We start from the raw sequence: 17937 nt of genomic DNA on the forward strand, positions 1-17937 counted from the left end.
CACAGACTGCACACACCACTCAACTTCCTGGTCTGATTCAGCAACAACTAATAGGAACAAAGCAAATACAAGAATTACATGAGAAGGTTAGAACATTACAGGACAAACAGTGAGCTGAAATCTGGACAGACAGTATGATTGTTGCAGAGCTGTAGAGGACTGTAAAGTGGCTGCTGGTTTCTGCTGACCCTAAGATGTATTCTTACATGTGGGATTGACTTTTATTTTGTGAAAACTATCCTGGTGGAGGAAATACATCCTCACAAACAGAGCTGCTGTAAGAGGTGGAGCAACACTGGAAGGAGGAGAGCTTCAACATCACATTACAGAAATTAAACTGCATGTTTGTCAGAGAGCTGCAGTCGAGACAAGTCTCTGTGTTTCTGTCTAAAGAAATATTAAACTGAGTTCATCAGGTCTTTCTCAACAACAACAGACTCAAATACTGGTGAGTGCAGCTGATAATATTTACTGTGTTTCAAAACTTACAGCTCTAATCAAACAGGAAGTTACACTCTTTTCATTTCATACTGACCAGTGTTTGAAGTGGGAAAAAAATAAGTGCCAGTACTCTCTTATTAACATGTTGTGTGTATCTGCCAGTATCAGCAATCTCTTGCAACTTATTCCTATTTATTCATTATTTCTTTAAGCATGTTAAACTGTGTCAGTCATAATCAGCTGTGATTTTATTGCTATATATACTTGGGCTATATGCATCTTCTATAGTAGGCCAATAATACTCCAATAATATTCACACTGTAACATTATAAGGTTAAGGTGTTGTGTTTGTATATAGTGTTAATAGTTAAAGTGCTTTCCTGTGTTATTTGTAGCCTTCAGCATCTCTCTATAATATATTATAGGATGTCTATAGGCTGGAATCAACAGCAGCCAGACAGACAGGCAGGTATACATGCAGAGCTGAGGTGTGTGAGCTCTTCATTCAGGTTTTAGGATCAGAGTCCCAGTCAGGATGCTCCTACATATTATACAGAGACACATTATGAATTTATACAGTGAATTAAAGATACTAGGAGATATTGGGTTTGGGTGTCTTCCCCGAGAAAATTTGAAGGTTTTTGACTCAAAACTACGCATTTTACATCATTGTGGACCATTATTTTAACTAGTTAAAGCTGAAGTAGGCGAGATTGGAGCAAATATTATATATATATATATATATATATATAAAAAAAGTTATTTTTATAAAACAGTATCTATATCGTGACAGTAGTACATGAATCAGGTAACCTGAAAAAAATAATGTGCCTCTGTGACCTCCGGTGCTCCTAACGGCATCTGCAATATTTCACAGACCGGAGGAAAACAACCAATCAGAGCTGATCTTAGGTCTGCTTTCCATCTGCTGTCTATTAGAGCCAGCTGTCAATCACTTGCGAACTCCGACCAAACGGTCAAAGTAGGCAGCGCTGATCAAATATGAATCAATATTATGTTACGTTAACGCCTATTTCTCGCCTCAAATGTTTTCAGAATCATCTTGTAGTGCACGGTTTAGCTGTAAAATGAGAACGTTTTTGACCCAGCAGCCATTGTAAAATCTGTTGAGGGAATGCCAAGTTCCGGTCACATGACCGGAGCACAGCCAATAGGAACACTCTCTCAATGAAATGACCTGTGATTGGTCAAACTCTCCTGTCATGCGCTAGATTTTTTACAGCCTGTAAACAGACCCATGATGAGGTGCAGAAGTCTAGTTTTCTCTCAGAACACTTGAATTAAAATATATTGAAAGGTTATTATGGAATTTTTGCCCAATGGTGCCAAAAATATACTGCATACTGCCACTTTAAATTATCTTTTTTTTTTATTTATCACAGCCTTCAGCTGACGTTTAATTCTTCTGGAAATGTTTGTCCTATAAAATCATTTTCTATAAATCAGAGGAGCAGATTCAGAAAACTTTTAATGTTTCATTAATTATATGTGTTCACAAACAAACAAAAAAGTTATGACGAACAGTTCACTTATTATTTTACAAAAAGGATGTGAACATGATATGGAGTAGGCAGAGTAGAGTACAGGCAGCATGTGAGAAGCTCCGGTACGCATGAAAAAGTCACAGTACGCCAAGGAGTAAAATGTAGAAGTGCCGGTATGGTGTACCGCTGCGTACCGGCCCACTTCAAGCACTGATAATGACACTTGTCTGATGGACATCTCAGTTAAATGAAACATACCTATAAATTCAAAAATAATGTTTCTCAATATTGCAGCAATCATACTTTGATATTTGTTTTATACAAATGATTAATACATGTGAATCAAAACATTTTATAATACTTTCCCTTTTGTTCTCAGTGTGTAGACATGGCTGCTGCCAGCAATCTGCAATCTGAAGATCTGTTTCTGTGCTCCATCTGTCTGGATGTGTTCACTGATCCAGTCGCTATACCATGTGGACACAACTTCTGCAAAAACTGCATCAATGAACACTGGAATACTAGTGACAGGTGCCAGTGTCCCATGTGTAAAGAGGCTTTTACCATAAGACCTGATTTGAGGGTCAACACCTTCATCTCTGAGATGGTTGTTCAGTTCAGACAGTCAGCTCAACAGAAAACCAGCAGTAGCAGCTCAGAGCAACAAGTGTCCAAACCAGGAGAAGTTCCCTGTGACTTCTGCACAGGAACCAAACTGAAGGCCCTGAAGTCCTGCCTGGTGTGTCTGGCCTCCTACTGTGAGACTCACCTGGAGCCTCATCTGACAGCTTCACGTCTGAAAAGACATCAGCTGATCGAGCCTGTGGAGAACCTGGAAGACAGGATGTGTACGAAGCACGATAAACCTCTGGAGCTGTTCTGTAAGACCGACCAGACATGTGTCTGCATGCTCTGCCATGTTCTAGACCACAAGATGCATGATGTTGTTCCTCTGAAAGAAGAATATGAAGGAAAGAAGGCAGAGTTGGGGAAGACAGAGGCTGAAATCCAGCAGATGATCCAGAAGAGACGACTGAAGATTCAGGAGATCAAACACTCAGTTGACCTCAGTGAGGAAGATGCAGACAGAGAGATAGCAGAAGGTGTTCAGGTCTTCACTGCTCTGAAGGAGTCTGTTGAGAGAGGCCAGGCCAATCTCATCGACACAATCAAAGAGAAGCAGAAAACAACGGAAAAACAGGCCGAAGCTTTCATCAAAGAGCTGGAACAGGAAATCTCTGAGCTGACGAAGAGGAGGACTGAAGTGGAGCAGCTCAAACGCTCTGAAGACCATCTCCATCTTCTCCAGAGTGTCCAGTCCCTGAAAGCTGCTCTACCCACCAAGGACTGGACAGAGGTCAGTGTCTGTCCATCATATGAGGGGACTGTGGGGAAAGCTGTGGCTCAGCTGGAGGAGACACTCAGTAAAGAGATAAAGAAGCTGCTCGCTGAGTCAGAGCTGAAAAGGGTCCAGCAGTATGCAGTGGATGTGACTCTTGATCCTGATACAGCTCATCCTAATCTCATCCTGTCTGATGATGGGAAACAAGTGAATCATGGTGATGTAAAGAAGAATCTCCCAGACAACCCAGACAGATTTTCTGATGGTGTTTGTGTTTTAGGAAAGCAGAGTTTCTCTTCAGGCAGATTTTACTTTAAGGTTCAAGTTAAAGGAAAGACTGAATGGACTTTAGGATTGGCCAGAGAGTCGATCAACAGGAAGGGAGGCATCTCACTGAACCCTCAGAATGGTAACTGGACTATATGGTTGAGAAATGTAAATGAGTACAAAGCTCTTGCTGACCCTCCAGTCAGTCTCTCTCTGAAGTCTCAGCCTCAGAAGGTGGGGTTGTTTGTGGATTATAAGGAGGGTCTGGTCTCCTTTTATGACGTAGATGCTGCAGCTCTTATCTACTCCTTTACTGGCTGCTGCTTCACTGAGAAACTCTTCCCATTCTTCTGTCCTCGTCTTAATGATGGTGGTAAAAACTCTGCCCCTCTGATCATCTCTCCTGTCAATCAAGCTGAGTAGACTGATGATATTTAAATGAAAAGGTTCACTGTCATATAACAGAACAAATATACATATTCAGTGGAAATATACAATGTCAACCTGTTGTCTTCAGAGTTAATCTTCAGGGCTGTTTTTCTGACACCATGAAAAGTCGACTTTTTAGAGATACGTGGTTCTCACAGGACAGCGACGCTACAAACATATGATGATCTTATAGACCATGATGCATTGCTGTAGATTAAACTAGCCAACAGTATATAAAGGAGTTAAAATGAACACAACCTTAAACATCTACAGTCATAAAATGCAACATACACATTAATGCAGCATACACATTAATCTAGAAGCATCAGATATAATAGTAAAACACTGACAGGGAACATTTTACTACAAAATCAATACTTTTACTTTTCATACGTTAAAGGGACTGTTCGTAACTTTTGAAGCGTATAAATGTACCGGGTCGGGACACATGCGCGCTCGCATATGCGCGCTCGCTTGTGGCTGAAGTCTCTCCTCCTCTAGCTGCCTTCACTCACACAGTAAGCGCGTTCTCTCAGCTCGCTCCACCTCTAGATGTGAACGCGCGCTCACTCCACACTGCAGAAGAGTTAGTAGCTCTGAGAATATCTAGTGAATGTACAGTGGACGTTTGTGCAGAAATAAATACTACAGCTCCTCCAGACCAACAGAGATTTTCCGTGTCTTGTGAGGTGACGGGGCTCTGCAACGAGAAACGTTGCCGTCTCTGACCAGGTGCCGGTGTCTCCCCTGTTCCTGGTGGGGAGGCTGAGGCAGGAAAAGCCAAAACTAGGATCTGCATTGATTCATGGAGAGACCTTCGTCTGGTCAGCTAACATTACTGCCAAGCAGGTGAAATATAGAGTGATATTGTGGTTTTAGCTGACGTGTGTCGCCTCACTGTTTTGAGCGATGCTCGTTCAGGTATATTTAGAGCGAGCAAGCGCGAGCCCGACGCTGACTTTCGTTGACTTAACGGCCACAGATGTCGCTCTTAACAAGCATTTCTGAAAGTTACAAATAGTCCCTTTAAGGACATTTTTCAATCAACAGAAAAAATAATGTGCAAATATTAATCAATTAATTGTTCATGTAATTTTTTTAAAGCAAAAATGTCAAATTCACAGATTCCCGCCTCTGGAATGTGATTATTTGCAGGTTTCTGGGTCTTCTATCATATTAAACCAAATATCTTTGTATTTTTATAAATCATAATGGGCATTTGTGACTTTTTTTCTGATATTTTATGCAGAGATAAATCAATAATGAAAATAATTGTTAGTTGCAGCATTAGAGCTTTAATTCTGTTTTATAGGCCTACATGTTTTCAGCTGTTGTTGGGTTTTGAACATTTAATTATCATTAAGTGAATGATTAATGGTCCATATTTTTACTAGTTATTCAGTCATCTGGTTATTGGGTTTTAATTTCTAATATGCATTTATGTAGTTATTCATTTAATCACTCATCACTGCAATAAAATCCTGTGCAGAAGAAGAAACTTTTTGAGTGTTTTATTTTGAAACTGGAGTCTTGTCCACAAAGTCACAAAGGTTTTCACAGGTTGGATGTGTTTCTCAACTGTGGCAACTAGATGTGAGCATTACAACACACATCAGAGGGAGGAGAGTTTGTTAAAGGCATGCACAGACAGCACACACCACTCAACTTCCTGGTCTGATTCAGCAACAACTAATAAGAACGAAGCAAATACAAGAATTACATGAGAAGGTTAGAACATTACAGGACAAACAGTGAGCTGAAATCTGGACAGACAGTATGATTGTTGAAGAGCTGTAGAGGACTGTAAAGTGGCTGCTGGTTTCTGCTGACCCAAAGATGTATTCTTACATGTCGGATTGACTTTTTTTTTTGTGAAAACTGTCCTGGTGGAGGAAACACATCCTCACAAACAGAGCTGCTGTAAGAGGTGGAGCAACACTGGAAGGAGGAGAGCTTCAACGTCACATTACAGAAATGAAACTGCATGTTTGTCAGAGAGCTGCAGTCGAGACAAGTCTCTGTGTTTCTGTCTAAAGAAATATTAAACTGAGTTCATCAGGTCTTTCTCAACAACAACAGACTCAAATACTGGTGAGTGCTGCTGATAATATTTACTGTGTTTCAACAACCAGCATTAACACAAAACTTACAGCTCTAATCAAACAGGAAGTTACACTCTTTTCATTTCATACTGACCAGTGTTGGTAGTCTCTTATTCACATGTTGTGTGTATCTGCTGGTATCTGCAATCTCTTGCGACTTATTCCTATTTATTCATTATTTCTTTAAGCATGTTAAACTGTGTTATTCATAATCAGCTGTGATTTTATTGCTATATATACTTGGGCTATGCATCTTCTATAGTAGGCCTATAATACTCCAATAATATTCACACTGTAACATTATAGGGTTAAGGTGGTGTGTTTGTATATAGTGTTAATACTTAAAGTGCTTTCCTGTGTTATTTGTAGCCTTCAGCATCTCTCTATAATATATTATAGGATGTCTATAGGCTGGAATCAACAGCAGCCAGACAGACAGGCAGGTATACATGCAGAGTTGAGGTGTGTGAGCTCTTCATTCAGGTTTTAAGAGCAGAGTCCCAGTCAGGATGCTCCTACATATTATACAGAGACACATTATGAATTTATACAGTGAATAAACGATACTAGGAGATATTGGGTTTTAGGGTCATTCCCCAAGGACATTTTAAGGTTTTTGACTTAAATCTACGCATTTTTCATCATTTTGGACCATTATTATTACTAGTTAAATTATTATTTTTATTATTTGTCACAGCCTTCATCTGAACATTTAATTCTTCTGGAAATGTTTGTCCTGTAAAATCATATTCTATAAATCAGAAAACGTTTAAATACTCTTTCATGAATTATATTTGTTCACAAAAAAAAATTATGACGAACAGTTTATTAATTATTTTACAAAAAGGATGTGAACATTGTATTGATAAATTACAGCACCCTCGTTCTCACCAGATATTATTGTTAGCCTAGCCACCATAACCAGTCTGACTGTTCACTGACTGCGCTGTGTGTGTTGATGTGTGTGGAGCTCCGACAAGGCCTATGAAAGGAGGCTAGGTCACGGGTGGACATGGCTCCTGGGGTATGACACATGCACAGTGTAACTGAAGCTGCGGCCGTGCGTTGTGATTGGTTCAATTTCGGTGAGGGCAGACCAGATTTTACTGCGCGTGTGTTTTGTTCCCAAAGATATGACACTCAGCCTCCTTCCATAGGCCTTAAACAGCAGCAGGAAGAGGCTGCAGCTTTAGCCCTGGAGCCCATATGAACATAGTACCTATTATGCCCTAATATTGCTTTTCAGTTTTTTGTCTCGATGATGCATATCGTCACGTTTTTATATTGTGATATTTTGTGGCACAATATTTCGTCACACCCCTATTAATAATAGAACCTGATTTCACACTACATAAAACTCCACATTGCAGAACATTAACATATGGCATATCATTTATTATTCCACATAAATACTTTGAAACGTTAACTGGTTATCATTGTGGCATAAGCCCTTTCTACTGGTATAGATATGATAGACGTTGGGGTATTGTCACACTATAATCTATCTTTTAAGACTAAGATAGAGGATATACCCCGATGTTCATGCCAATCATATTTATGTGGTTACAAAACGGCACATGCTGCTGCAGGGAGTTAAATGCTGTGAATTAATAAATTTAGATCCCTCTTCCTCGCAGACAGGCTGTATACCTGCCTCTGCAGACTCAAGGCAATATTGCAATTTACAGTAAAACTATCAGGTGTCTACATAAAAACATACATCGTCATTTCAGACTGAATAATAATTAATATGCCATATGTATGCCTAGTTAATGTTATGCAGCGTGGAGTTTTATTAATGTGTGATCGCATTTTATCATTAAACATGCCAAAAATAATACAGAGCGGTCAAATGCGCTTCTGATGTGAACAGCCAGGCTTCAGCTCACTTGGCGATTAATAACGCCGGCTTCAGTTCCCTATACATGAACCCACACAGCGCAACTACGCTGGCGCTGCACCGTCATGAATCTCCCAGAAAACCTGATGTGGAGAGGGCAGAGGAGAGTACAGGCAGCTTGTGAGAAGCTCCGGTACGCATGAAAAAGTCACAGTACACCAAGGAGTAAAATGTAGAAGTGCTGGTACGGTGTACCGCTGCGTACCGGCTCACTTCGAGCACTGATAATGACACTTGTCAGATGGACATCTCAGTTAAATAAAACATACCTATGAATTCAAAATAATGTTTCTCAATATTGCAGTAATCATACTTTGATATTTGTTTCATACAAATGAAAACTACATGTGAATCAAAACATTTTATAATACTTTCACTTTTGTTCTCAGTGTGTAGACATGGCTGCTGCCAGCAATCTGCAATCTGAAGATCAGTTTCTTTGCTCCATCTGTCTGGATGTGTTCACTGATCCAGTCAGTACACCATGTGGACACAACTTCTGCAAAAACTGCATCACTGAACACTGGAATACTAGTGACAGGTGCCAGTGTCCCATGTGTAAAGAGGCTTTTACCACAAGACCTGATTTGAGGGTCAACACTTTGTTCTCAGAGATGGTTGTTCAGTTCAGACAGTCAGCTCAACAGAAAGCCAGCAGCAGCAGCTCAGAGCAACAAGTATCCAAACCAGGAGAAGTTCCTTGTGACTTCTGCACTGGAACCAAACTGAAGGCCCTGAAGTCCTGCCTGGTGTGTCTGGCCTCCTACTGTGAGACTCACCTGGAGCCTCATCTGACAGCTTCACGTCTGAAAAGACATCAGCTGATCGACCCTGTGGAGAACCTGGAAGACAGGATGTGTACGAAGCACGATAAACCTCTGGAGCTGTTCTGTAAGACCGACCAGACATGTGTCTGCATGCTCTGCCTCGTTTTAGACCACAAGACACATGAGTTTGTTCCTCTGAAAGAAGAATATGAAGGAAAGAAGGCAGAGCTGGGGAAGACAGAGGCTGAAATCCAGCAGATGATCCAGAAGAGACGACTGAAGATTCAGGAGATCAAACATTCAGTCGACCTCAGTGAGGAAGATGCAGACAGAGAGATAGCAGAAGGTGTTCAGGTCTTCAGTACTCTGAAGGAGACTGTTGAGAGAGGCCAGGCCAATCTCATCGACACGATCAAAGAGAAGCAGAGAGCAACAGAAAAACAGGCCGAAGCTTTCATCAAAGAGCTGGAACAGGAAATCTCTGAGCTGACGAAGAGAAGGACTGAAGTGGAGCAGCTCTCACGCTCTGAAGACCATCTCCATCTTCTCCAAAGCTTTCCGTTTGTGAAAGCTGCTCCATCCACCAAGGACTGGACAGAGGTCACTGTCCGTCCATCAACATACGAGGGCACTGTGGTGAAAGCTGTGGCTCAGCTGGAGGAGACACTCAGTAAAGAGATGAAGAAGCTGGTTAAAGCTGAGCTGAAGAGGGTCCAGCAGTATGCAGTGGATGTGACTCTTGATCCTGATACAGCACATCCTGATCTCATTCTGTCTGATGATGGGAAACAAGTGAATGATAGTGATGTGGAGAAGAATCTCCCAGACAACCCAGAGAGATTTTCTGATTGTGTTTTTGTTTTAGGAAAGCAGAGTTTCTCTTCAGGCAGATTTTACTTTGAGGTTCAAGTTAAAGGAAAGACTAAATGTTCTTTAGGAGTGGCCAGAGAGTCGATCAACAGGAAGGGTATCATCCATATGAGCCCTGAGGACGGTTACTGGACCATATGGTTGACAAATGGAAATAAGTACAAAGCTCTTGATGTCCATACAGTCAGTCTCTCTCTGAAGTCTCGGCCTCAGAAGGTGGGGGTGTTTGTGGATTATGAGGAGGGTCTGGTCTCCTTTTATGACGTAGATGCTGCAGCTCTTATCTACTCCTTTACTGGCTGCTGCTTCACTGAGAAACTCCTCCCATATTTCTGTCCTGATCTTAATGATGGTGGTAAAAACTCTGCCCCTCTGATCATCTCTCCTGTCAATCAAGCTGAGTAGACTGATGATATTTAAATGAAAAGGTTCACTGTCATATAACAGAACAAATATACATATTCATTGGCAATATACAATGTAAACCTGTTGTCTTCAGAATTAATTTCGTAAAATGCAGCATACACATTAATCCAGAAACATCAGATATAATAGTAAAACACCAACAGGGAACATTTTACTACAAAATCAATACTTTTACTTTTCATACGTTAAAGGGACTGTTTGTAACTTTTTAATCGATAAATGTACCGGGTCGGGACACATGCGCGCTCGCATATGCGCGCTCGCATATGCGCGCTCGCATATGCGCGCTCGCATATGCGCGCTCGCATATGCGCGCTCGCTTGTGGCTGAAGTCTCTCCTCCTCTGCCTGCCTTCACTCACACAGTGAGCGAGCGTTCTCTCTCAGCTCGCTCCACCTCTAGATGTGAACGCGCGCTCACTCCACACTGCAGAAGAGTTAGTAGCTCTGAGAATATCTAGTAAATGAACAGTGGACATTTGTGCAGAAATAAATGCTGCAGCTCCTTTCAGACCAACAGAGATTTTCCGTGTCTTGTGAGGTGACGGGGCTCCACAGCGAGAAACGTTGCCGTCTCTGACCAGGTGCCGGTGTCTCCCCTGTTCCTGGTCGGGAGGCTGAGGCAGGAAAAGCCAACACTAGGATCAGCATTGATTCATGGAGAGACCTTCGTCTGGTCAGCTAACATTACTGCCAAGCAGGTGAAATATAGAGTGATATTGTGGTTTTAGCTGACGTGTGTCGCCTCACTGTTTTGAGCGATGCTCGTTCAGGTATATTTAGAGCAAGCAAGCGCGAGCCCGACGCTGACTTTCGTTGACTTAACGGCCACAGATGTCGCTCTTAACAAGCATTTCTGAAAGTTACAAATAGTCCCTTTAAGTACATTTTTCAATCAACAGAAAAAATAATCTGCAAATATTAATCAATTAATTGTTCATGTAATTTTTTTAAAGCAAAAATGTTAAATATTCACAGATTCCCGCTTCTGGAATGTGAATATTTGCTGGTTTCTGGGTCTTCTATCATATTAAACCAAATATCTTTGTATTTTTATATATCATAATGGGCATTTGTGACTTTTTTTCTGATATTTTATGCACCAAGAGATTAATCAATAATGAAAATAATTGTCAGTTACAGCATTAGAGCTTTAATTTTGTTTTTATAGGCATACATCTTTTCAGCTGTTGTTGGGTTTTAAACATTTAATTAGCATTAAGTGAATGATTAATGGTCTTTATTTTTAATAGTTATTCAGTTATCTGGTGATTGGGTTTTAATTTCTAATATGCATTTATGTAGTTATTCATTTAATCAGTCATCACTGCAATAAAATCCTGTGCAGAAGAAGAAACTTTTTGTGTGAGTGTTTTATTTTGAAACTGGAGTCTTGTCCACAAAGTCACAAAGGTTTTCACAGGTTGGATGTGTTTCTCAACTGTGGCCACTAGATGTGAGCATGACAACACACATCAGAGGGAGGAGAGTTTGTTAAAGGCATGCACAGACTGCACACACCACTCAACTTCCTGGTCTGATTCAGCAACAACTAATAGGAACGAAGCAAATACAAGAATTACATGAGAAGATTAGAACATTACAGGACAAACAGTGAGCTGAGATCTGGATAGACAGTATGATTGTTACAGAGCTGTAGAGGACTGTAAAGTGGCTGCTGGTTTCTGCTGACCCTAAGATGTATTCTTACATGTGGGATTGACTTTTATTTTGTGAAAACTGTCCTGGTGGTTGCAGGAAAAAGAAGATAAAAAAAGTAAAAAGTCTCCCTAAAGATTAAACGTATCTTGTGCCAAATATCTGTAACTATACTGAAGGTATTCTGTCTAACCCTGAAGGAGGAAACACATCCTCACAAACAGAGCTGCTGTAAGAGGTGGAGCAACACTGGAAGGAGGAGAGCTTCAACGTCACATTACAGAAATGAAACTGCATGTTTGTCAGAGAGCTGCAGTCGAGACAAGTCTCTGTGTTTCTGTCTAAAGAAATATTAAACAGAGTTCATCAGGTCTTTCTCAACAACAACAGACTCAAATACTGGTGAGTGCAGCTGATAATATTTACTGTGTTTCAACAACCAGCATTAACACAAAACTTACAGCTCTAATCAAACAGGAAGTTACACTCTTAATTTCATACTGACCAGTGTTGGTATTCTCTTATTCACATGTTGTGTGTATCTGCCGGTATCAGCAATCTCTTGCGACTTATTCCTATTTATTCATTATGTCTTTGAGCATGTTAAACTGTGTCAGTCATAATCAGCTGTGATTTTATTGCTTTATATACTTGGGCTATGCATCTTCTATAGTAGGCCTATAATACTCCAATAATATTCACACTGGAACATTATAGGGTTAAGGTGGTGTGTCTGTATATAGTGTTAATACTTAAAGTGCTGTCCTGTGTTATTTGTAGCCTTCAGCATCTCTCTATAATATATTATAGGATGTCTATAGGCTGGAATCAACAGCAGCCAGACAGACAGGCAGGTATACATGCAGAGCTGAGGTGTGTGAGCTCTTCATTCAGGTTTTAGGAGCAGAGTCCCAGTCAGGATGCTTTTTGACTTAAATCTACGCATTTTACATCATTATGGACCATTATTATTACTAGTTAAATGATTATTTACTATTTATCACAGCCTTATTCTGAACATTTAATTCTTCTGGAAATGTTTGTCCTTTAAAATCGTATTCTATAAATCAGAAGAGTCAGAAAACTTTTAATGTTTCATTAATTTTATTTGTTCACAATTAAGTTATGACAAACAGTTCACTAATTATTTTACAAAAAGGAGGTGAACATGATGTGGAGAGGGCAGAGGAGAGGACAGGCAGCTTGTGAGAAGCTCCGGTACGCATGAAAAAGTCACAGTACGCCAAGGAATAAAATGTAGAAGTGCCGGTACGGTGTACCGCTGCGTACCGGCCCACTTCGAGCACTGATAATGACACTTGTCAGATGGACATCTCAGTTAAATGAAACATACCTATGAATTCAAAATAATGTTTCTCACTATTGCAGTAATCATACTTTGATATTTGTTTTATAGAAATAATTGATAAATGTGATCTAAAATATTTTATAATACTTTCCCTTTTGTTCTCAGTGTGTAGACATGGCTGCTGCCAGCAATCTGCAATATGAAGATCAGTTTCTGTGCTCCATCTGTCTGGATGTGTTCACTGATCCAGTCAGTACACCATGTGGACATAACTTCTGCAAAAACTGCGTCAATGAACACTGGAATACTAACGATAAGTACCTGTGTCCGATGTGTAAAAAGGTTTTCAACACAAGACCAGAGCTGCACGTCAACACTTTCATCTCTGAGATGGTTGTTCAGTTCAGACAGTCAGCTCAACAGAAAACCAGCAGCAGCAGCTCAGAGCAACAAGTGTCCAAACCAGGAGAAGTTCCCTGTGACTTCTGTACTGGAACCAAACTGAAGGCCCTGAAGTCCTGCCTGGTGTGTCTGGCCTCCTACTGTGAGACTCACCTGGAGCCACATCTGACAGCTTCACGTCTGAAAAAACATCAGCTGATCGAACCTGTGGAGAACCTGGAAGACAGGATGTGTAAGAAGCACGATAAACCTCTGGAGCTGTTCTGTAAGACCGACCAGACATGTGTCTGCATGCTCTGCCATGTTGTAGACCACAAGATGCATGATGTTGTTCCTCTGAAAGAAGAATATGAAGGAAAGAAGGCCGAGCTGGGGAAGACAGAGGCTGAAATCCAGCAGATGATCCAGAAGAGACGACTGAAGATTCAGGAGATCAAACACTCAGTTGACCTCAGTGAGGAAGATGCAGACAGAGAGATAGCAGAAGGTGTTCAGGTCTTCACTGCTCTGAAGGAGTCTGTTGAGAGAGGCCAGGCCAATCTCATCGACACGATCAAAGAGAAGCAGAAAACAACAGAAAAACAGTCCGAAGCTTTCATCAAAGAGCTGGAACAGGAAATCTCTGAGCTGACGAAGAGAAGGACTGAAGTGGAGCAGCTCTCACGCTCTGAAGACCAACTCCATCTTCTCCAGAGTGTCCAGTCCCTGAAAGCTGCTCCATCCACCAAGGACTGGACAGAGGTCAGCGTCCGTCCATCATATGAGGGGACTGTGGTGAAAGCTGTGGCTCAGCTGGAGGAGACACTCAATAAAGAGATAAAGAAGCTGCTCGCTGAGGCTGAGCTGAAGAGGATCCAGCAGTATGCAGTGGATGTGACACTTGATCCTGATACAGCTCATCCTGATCTCATCCTGTCTGATGATGGGAAACAAGTGAATCATGGTGATGTGAGAAAGAATCTCCCAGACAACCCAGAGAGATTTTCTTATTGTGTTTGTGTTTTTGGAAAGCAGAGTTTCTCTTCAGGCAGATTTTACTTTGAGGTTCAAGTTAACGGAAAGACTAGCTGGGACTTAGGAGTGGCCAGAGAGTCGATCAACAGGAAGGGAAGCATCAGACTGAACCCTCAGAATGGTAACTGGATTATATGGTTGAGAAATGGAAATGAGTACAAAGCTCTTGCTGGGCCTTCAATTCTTCTCTCTCTGAAGTCTCGGCCTCAGAAGGTGGGGGTGTTTGTGGATTATGAGGAGGGTCTGGTCTCCTTTTATGACGTAGATGCTGCAGCTCTTATCTACTCCTTTACTGGCTGCTGCTTCACTGAGAAACTCTTCCCATTCTTCAATCCCTGTAATAATGATGGTGGTAAAAACTCTGCCCCTCTGATCATCTCTCCTGTCAATCAAGCTGAGTAGACTGATGATATTTAAATGAAAAGGTTCACTGTCATATAACAGAACAAATATACATATTTAGTGGCAATATACAATGTAAACCTGTTGTCTTCAGAATTAATCTTCAGGGCTGTTTTTCTGACACCATGAAAAGTCGACTGTTTAGAGATTCGTGGTTCTCACAGGACAGCGACGCTACAAACATATGATGATCTTATAGACCATGATGCATTGCTGTAGATTAAACTAGCCAACAGTATATAAAGGAGTTAAAATGAACACAACCTTAAACATCTACAGCCGTAAAATGCAACATACCCATTAATGCAGCAGTAATATTAATCCAGAAACATCAGATATAATAGTGAAACACTGACAGGGAACATTTTGCTGCACAATCAATACTTTTGTTTTTCATACGTTAAGTAAATTTTTCTGATAAGGACAGCCAATCAGCTTCAAAAGTTATTCTTGAGTACTCTTTCTGTGAGCAATTAAGAGCTGAATAAATTAGTTAATTATCAATCAACAGAAAAATTTATCTGCAAATATTTATCAATTAATTATGTAATTTCACAGATTCCAGCTTCTCAAATGTTATTCAGTTATTCAGTCATCTGGTTATTGAGTTTAAATATCTAATGTGCATTTATGATGTTATTCATTTAATCAGTCATTACATTTTTTATTGTATCTAGGTCTCTGGGCTATCTTTTTTCTTTTTTTATCATGTTAAAACATGAATTATACTTCATATAATCTACTTCACACCAGCCTATACAGAGAATATAGGCTATCACACAGTTTACGTCACTTTTGCAGGAGGTGTACAAATATTATTTTTCACTTTAAAGCTACTTAAAGGATCAATTTAAGGACAATCGGAGTCTAACAGATCGGAGTCTAACAGATTTACAACCTAATGTGATTGGATTGAATCGGATGATACAGCAATATTCTAATTATTGTATGCGTAAAATGTATTGGTTTTTGACACAATTACCCAAAGAGCAAATTATGAACAAACTTAGAATCCTGAAATCTTGTGGTTTTCTCAAATTTTTTTATAAATAAAATGTAGAGAAGTTTAGATGGGTGACATGTTTTTATAGTTTTTTGACATGAAAGAAAAAGTCACAATAATTGTGGCACAATTACAGAAATAAAGTTTGTTGAGACCACGAATGTTTATGGTATTATATCGCTAATTTCTCTGTGTGATATTTTAAACTTCTGGTTTAGAGATTTTTTACCTTGAGCAAACAAATCTCAGCGACCATTGTACTTTTACTTTTTTTTTTTTTAAATTGAAAAAGAACCATACTCAAAAGGAGTAGGCTAGTTAACGATCAATTTAATTAAAAAGGATAAAGAAAAAAACTAATTAAATATACAAATAAAGAAATCATAAATAACGAGATGCAGTGTTCTGACTTATTCAGATGACTAATGATGTATCAAGTCTGACAATTTTGTCATATCAAATCCGATATAGGTATTTGTAAGGAGTCCATATAGGTTAAATAGGGTTGCCAAATCTTCAGAAAGGTGTTGTATTCATTTCTCAGGATATATGTGATATTTTCAAGTGGAATGCAGATGTTCATTTCCAGAAGCCATCTATATATGAGGAGATGGCAATCAGACTTCCAAGTAATTGCTATACACTTCCCGGCGATGCATAAAGCTATTTCTAAAAAAAAAATGTTTTAAGTTTCTTAAAAGGTGTACTAATGACTGTGAAATTCCCTAATAAGCAAATTTGAGGATCCAATGGGAAGGTAAATCCTGTAAGCAAGTAAGTAACTAAGTAAAGAGTCGCTTAAAACAGTCCAGAGATTCAGCAGCTCTTATAGATTGGTGGAGGTGATTCCAGAGAGTTGGGGCTAAGACAGAAAAGGCCCGATCACCTTTTGTTTTGCAGTTTGAGCGGGGGATGGATAAAAGGCAGAGATTCTTGTCATTATGACATAGCAGTCTTGTCATAATGTCCGAGAAGTCTATTGTACTTTTACTTTGAAATTTAAGCCCTTTTTCCTGTCTTAGAAAACCTTTCTGGTGACGTTATTTTGAAAGGTGTAACCAGAAGGTGTATGGTAGTATTCTAGTAATATTACGACTTTTTTTTTCGTAAAGTTATGACTTTATTCTCGTATTACGACTTTTTTCCTCGTAAAGTTATGACTTTATTTTAGTAATATTACGACTTTTTTTTCGTAAAGTTATGACTTTATTCTCGGAATACAACTTTTTTCCTCGTAAAGTTCTGACTTTATTCTCATTATATTACGACTTTTTTTTCGTAAAGTTATGACTTTATTCTCGGAATACAACTTTTTTCCTCGTAAAGTTCTGACTTTATTCTCATTATATTACGACTTTTTTTTCGTAAAGTTATGACTTTATTCTAGTAATACGACTTTTTTTGCTTAAAGTTACGACTTTATTCTTGTAATAGGACTTTTCTCGTAAATTTCGGACTTTATTCTAGTAATATTCCGACTTTTTTTTTCGTAAAGTTATGACTTTATTCTCGTAATATTACGACTTTTTCTCGTAAAGTTATGACTTTATTCTCATTATATTACGACTTTTTTTCGTAAAGTTATGACTTTATTCTCGTAATGTTACAAATTTTTTTCTCGTAAAGTTATGACTTAATTCTCGTAATAATACGACTTTTTCTCGTAAAGTTATGACTTTATGCTCGTAATATGACTTTTTTCCCCGTAAAGCTATGACTTTATTCTCGTAATATTACGACTATGGTGTACGGTCTAAGACCTGTTATATATATAAAGCGTCTCGAGATAACTTCTGTTTTGACTCTATATAAAAATAAATTTAATTGAATAGTTGTAACCGGAAACTGTGTGGTAGTATAACCGGAAACTGTGTGGTAGTATAACCGGAAACTGTGTGGTAGTATAACCGGAAGCTGTATGGTAGTATAACCGGAAACTGTGTGGTAGTATAACCGGAAGCTGTATGGTAGTATAACCGGAAGCTGTAAGGTAGTATAACCGGAAGCTGTAAGGTAGAATAACCGGAAGCTGTATGGAAGTATAACCGGAAGCTGTGTGGTAGTATAACCGGAAGCTGTATGGTAGTATAACCGGAAGCT

General features: G+C 39.6%; 3 protein-coding genes and 1 long non-coding RNA gene across 4 annotated transcripts in view; 3 read left to right on the plus strand and 1 right to left on the minus strand.

Moving 5' to 3' along the window:
- The window catches only part of LOC119485969, a 47554-nt gene that overhangs the window by 25281 nt on the left and 4336 nt on the right, over window positions 1–17937 (minus strand). The window lies entirely within an intron of this gene.
- Window positions 263–4191, plus strand: LOC119485917 (E3 ubiquitin-protein ligase TRIM39-like). The gene is made up of 2 exons (XM_037765757.1): window positions 263–448; window positions 2326–4191. Exon 2 carries the CDS (start codon window positions 2335–2337, stop codon window positions 3976–3978), a length of 1644 nt encoding a protein of 547 aa, XP_037621685.1. The 5' UTR covers window positions 263–448; window positions 2326–2334; the 3' UTR covers window positions 3979–4191.
- On the plus strand, window positions 5938–10099 carry LOC119485916 (E3 ubiquitin-protein ligase TRIM21-like). Its single transcript, XM_037765756.1, has 2 exons — window positions 5938–6075; window positions 8376–10099. Exon 2 carries the CDS (start codon window positions 8385–8387, stop codon window positions 10026–10028), a length of 1644 nt encoding a protein of 547 aa, XP_037621684.1. The 5' UTR covers window positions 5938–6075; window positions 8376–8384; the 3' UTR covers window positions 10029–10099.
- Window positions 13182–14965, plus strand: LOC119485918 (E3 ubiquitin-protein ligase TRIM21-like). Its single transcript, XM_037765758.1, has one exon. It carries the CDS (start codon window positions 13191–13193, stop codon window positions 14832–14834), a length of 1644 nt encoding a protein of 547 aa, XP_037621686.1. The 5' UTR covers window positions 13182–13190; the 3' UTR covers window positions 14835–14965.

Source organism: Sebastes umbrosus, chromosome 3 (genome assembly GCF_015220745.1).
Source record: "Sebastes umbrosus isolate fSebUmb1 chromosome 3, fSebUmb1.pri, whole genome shotgun sequence".
In the NCBI taxonomy this organism is placed as follows: domain Eukaryota; kingdom Metazoa; phylum Chordata; class Actinopteri; order Perciformes; family Sebastidae; genus Sebastes; species Sebastes umbrosus.

Bases quoted from the DNA above. Each gene is read 5' to 3' on its own strand.
- LOC119485918 (XM_037765758.1), top strand. From the start codon at position 13,191: ATGGCTGCTGCCAGCAATCTGCAATATGAAGATCAGTTTCTGTGCTCC.
- LOC119485917 (XM_037765757.1), top strand. From the start codon at position 2,335: ATGGCTGCTGCCAGCAATCTGCAATCTGAAGATCTGTTTCTGTGCTCC.
- LOC119485916 (XM_037765756.1), top strand. From the start codon at position 8,385: ATGGCTGCTGCCAGCAATCTGCAATCTGAAGATCAGTTTCTTTGCTCC.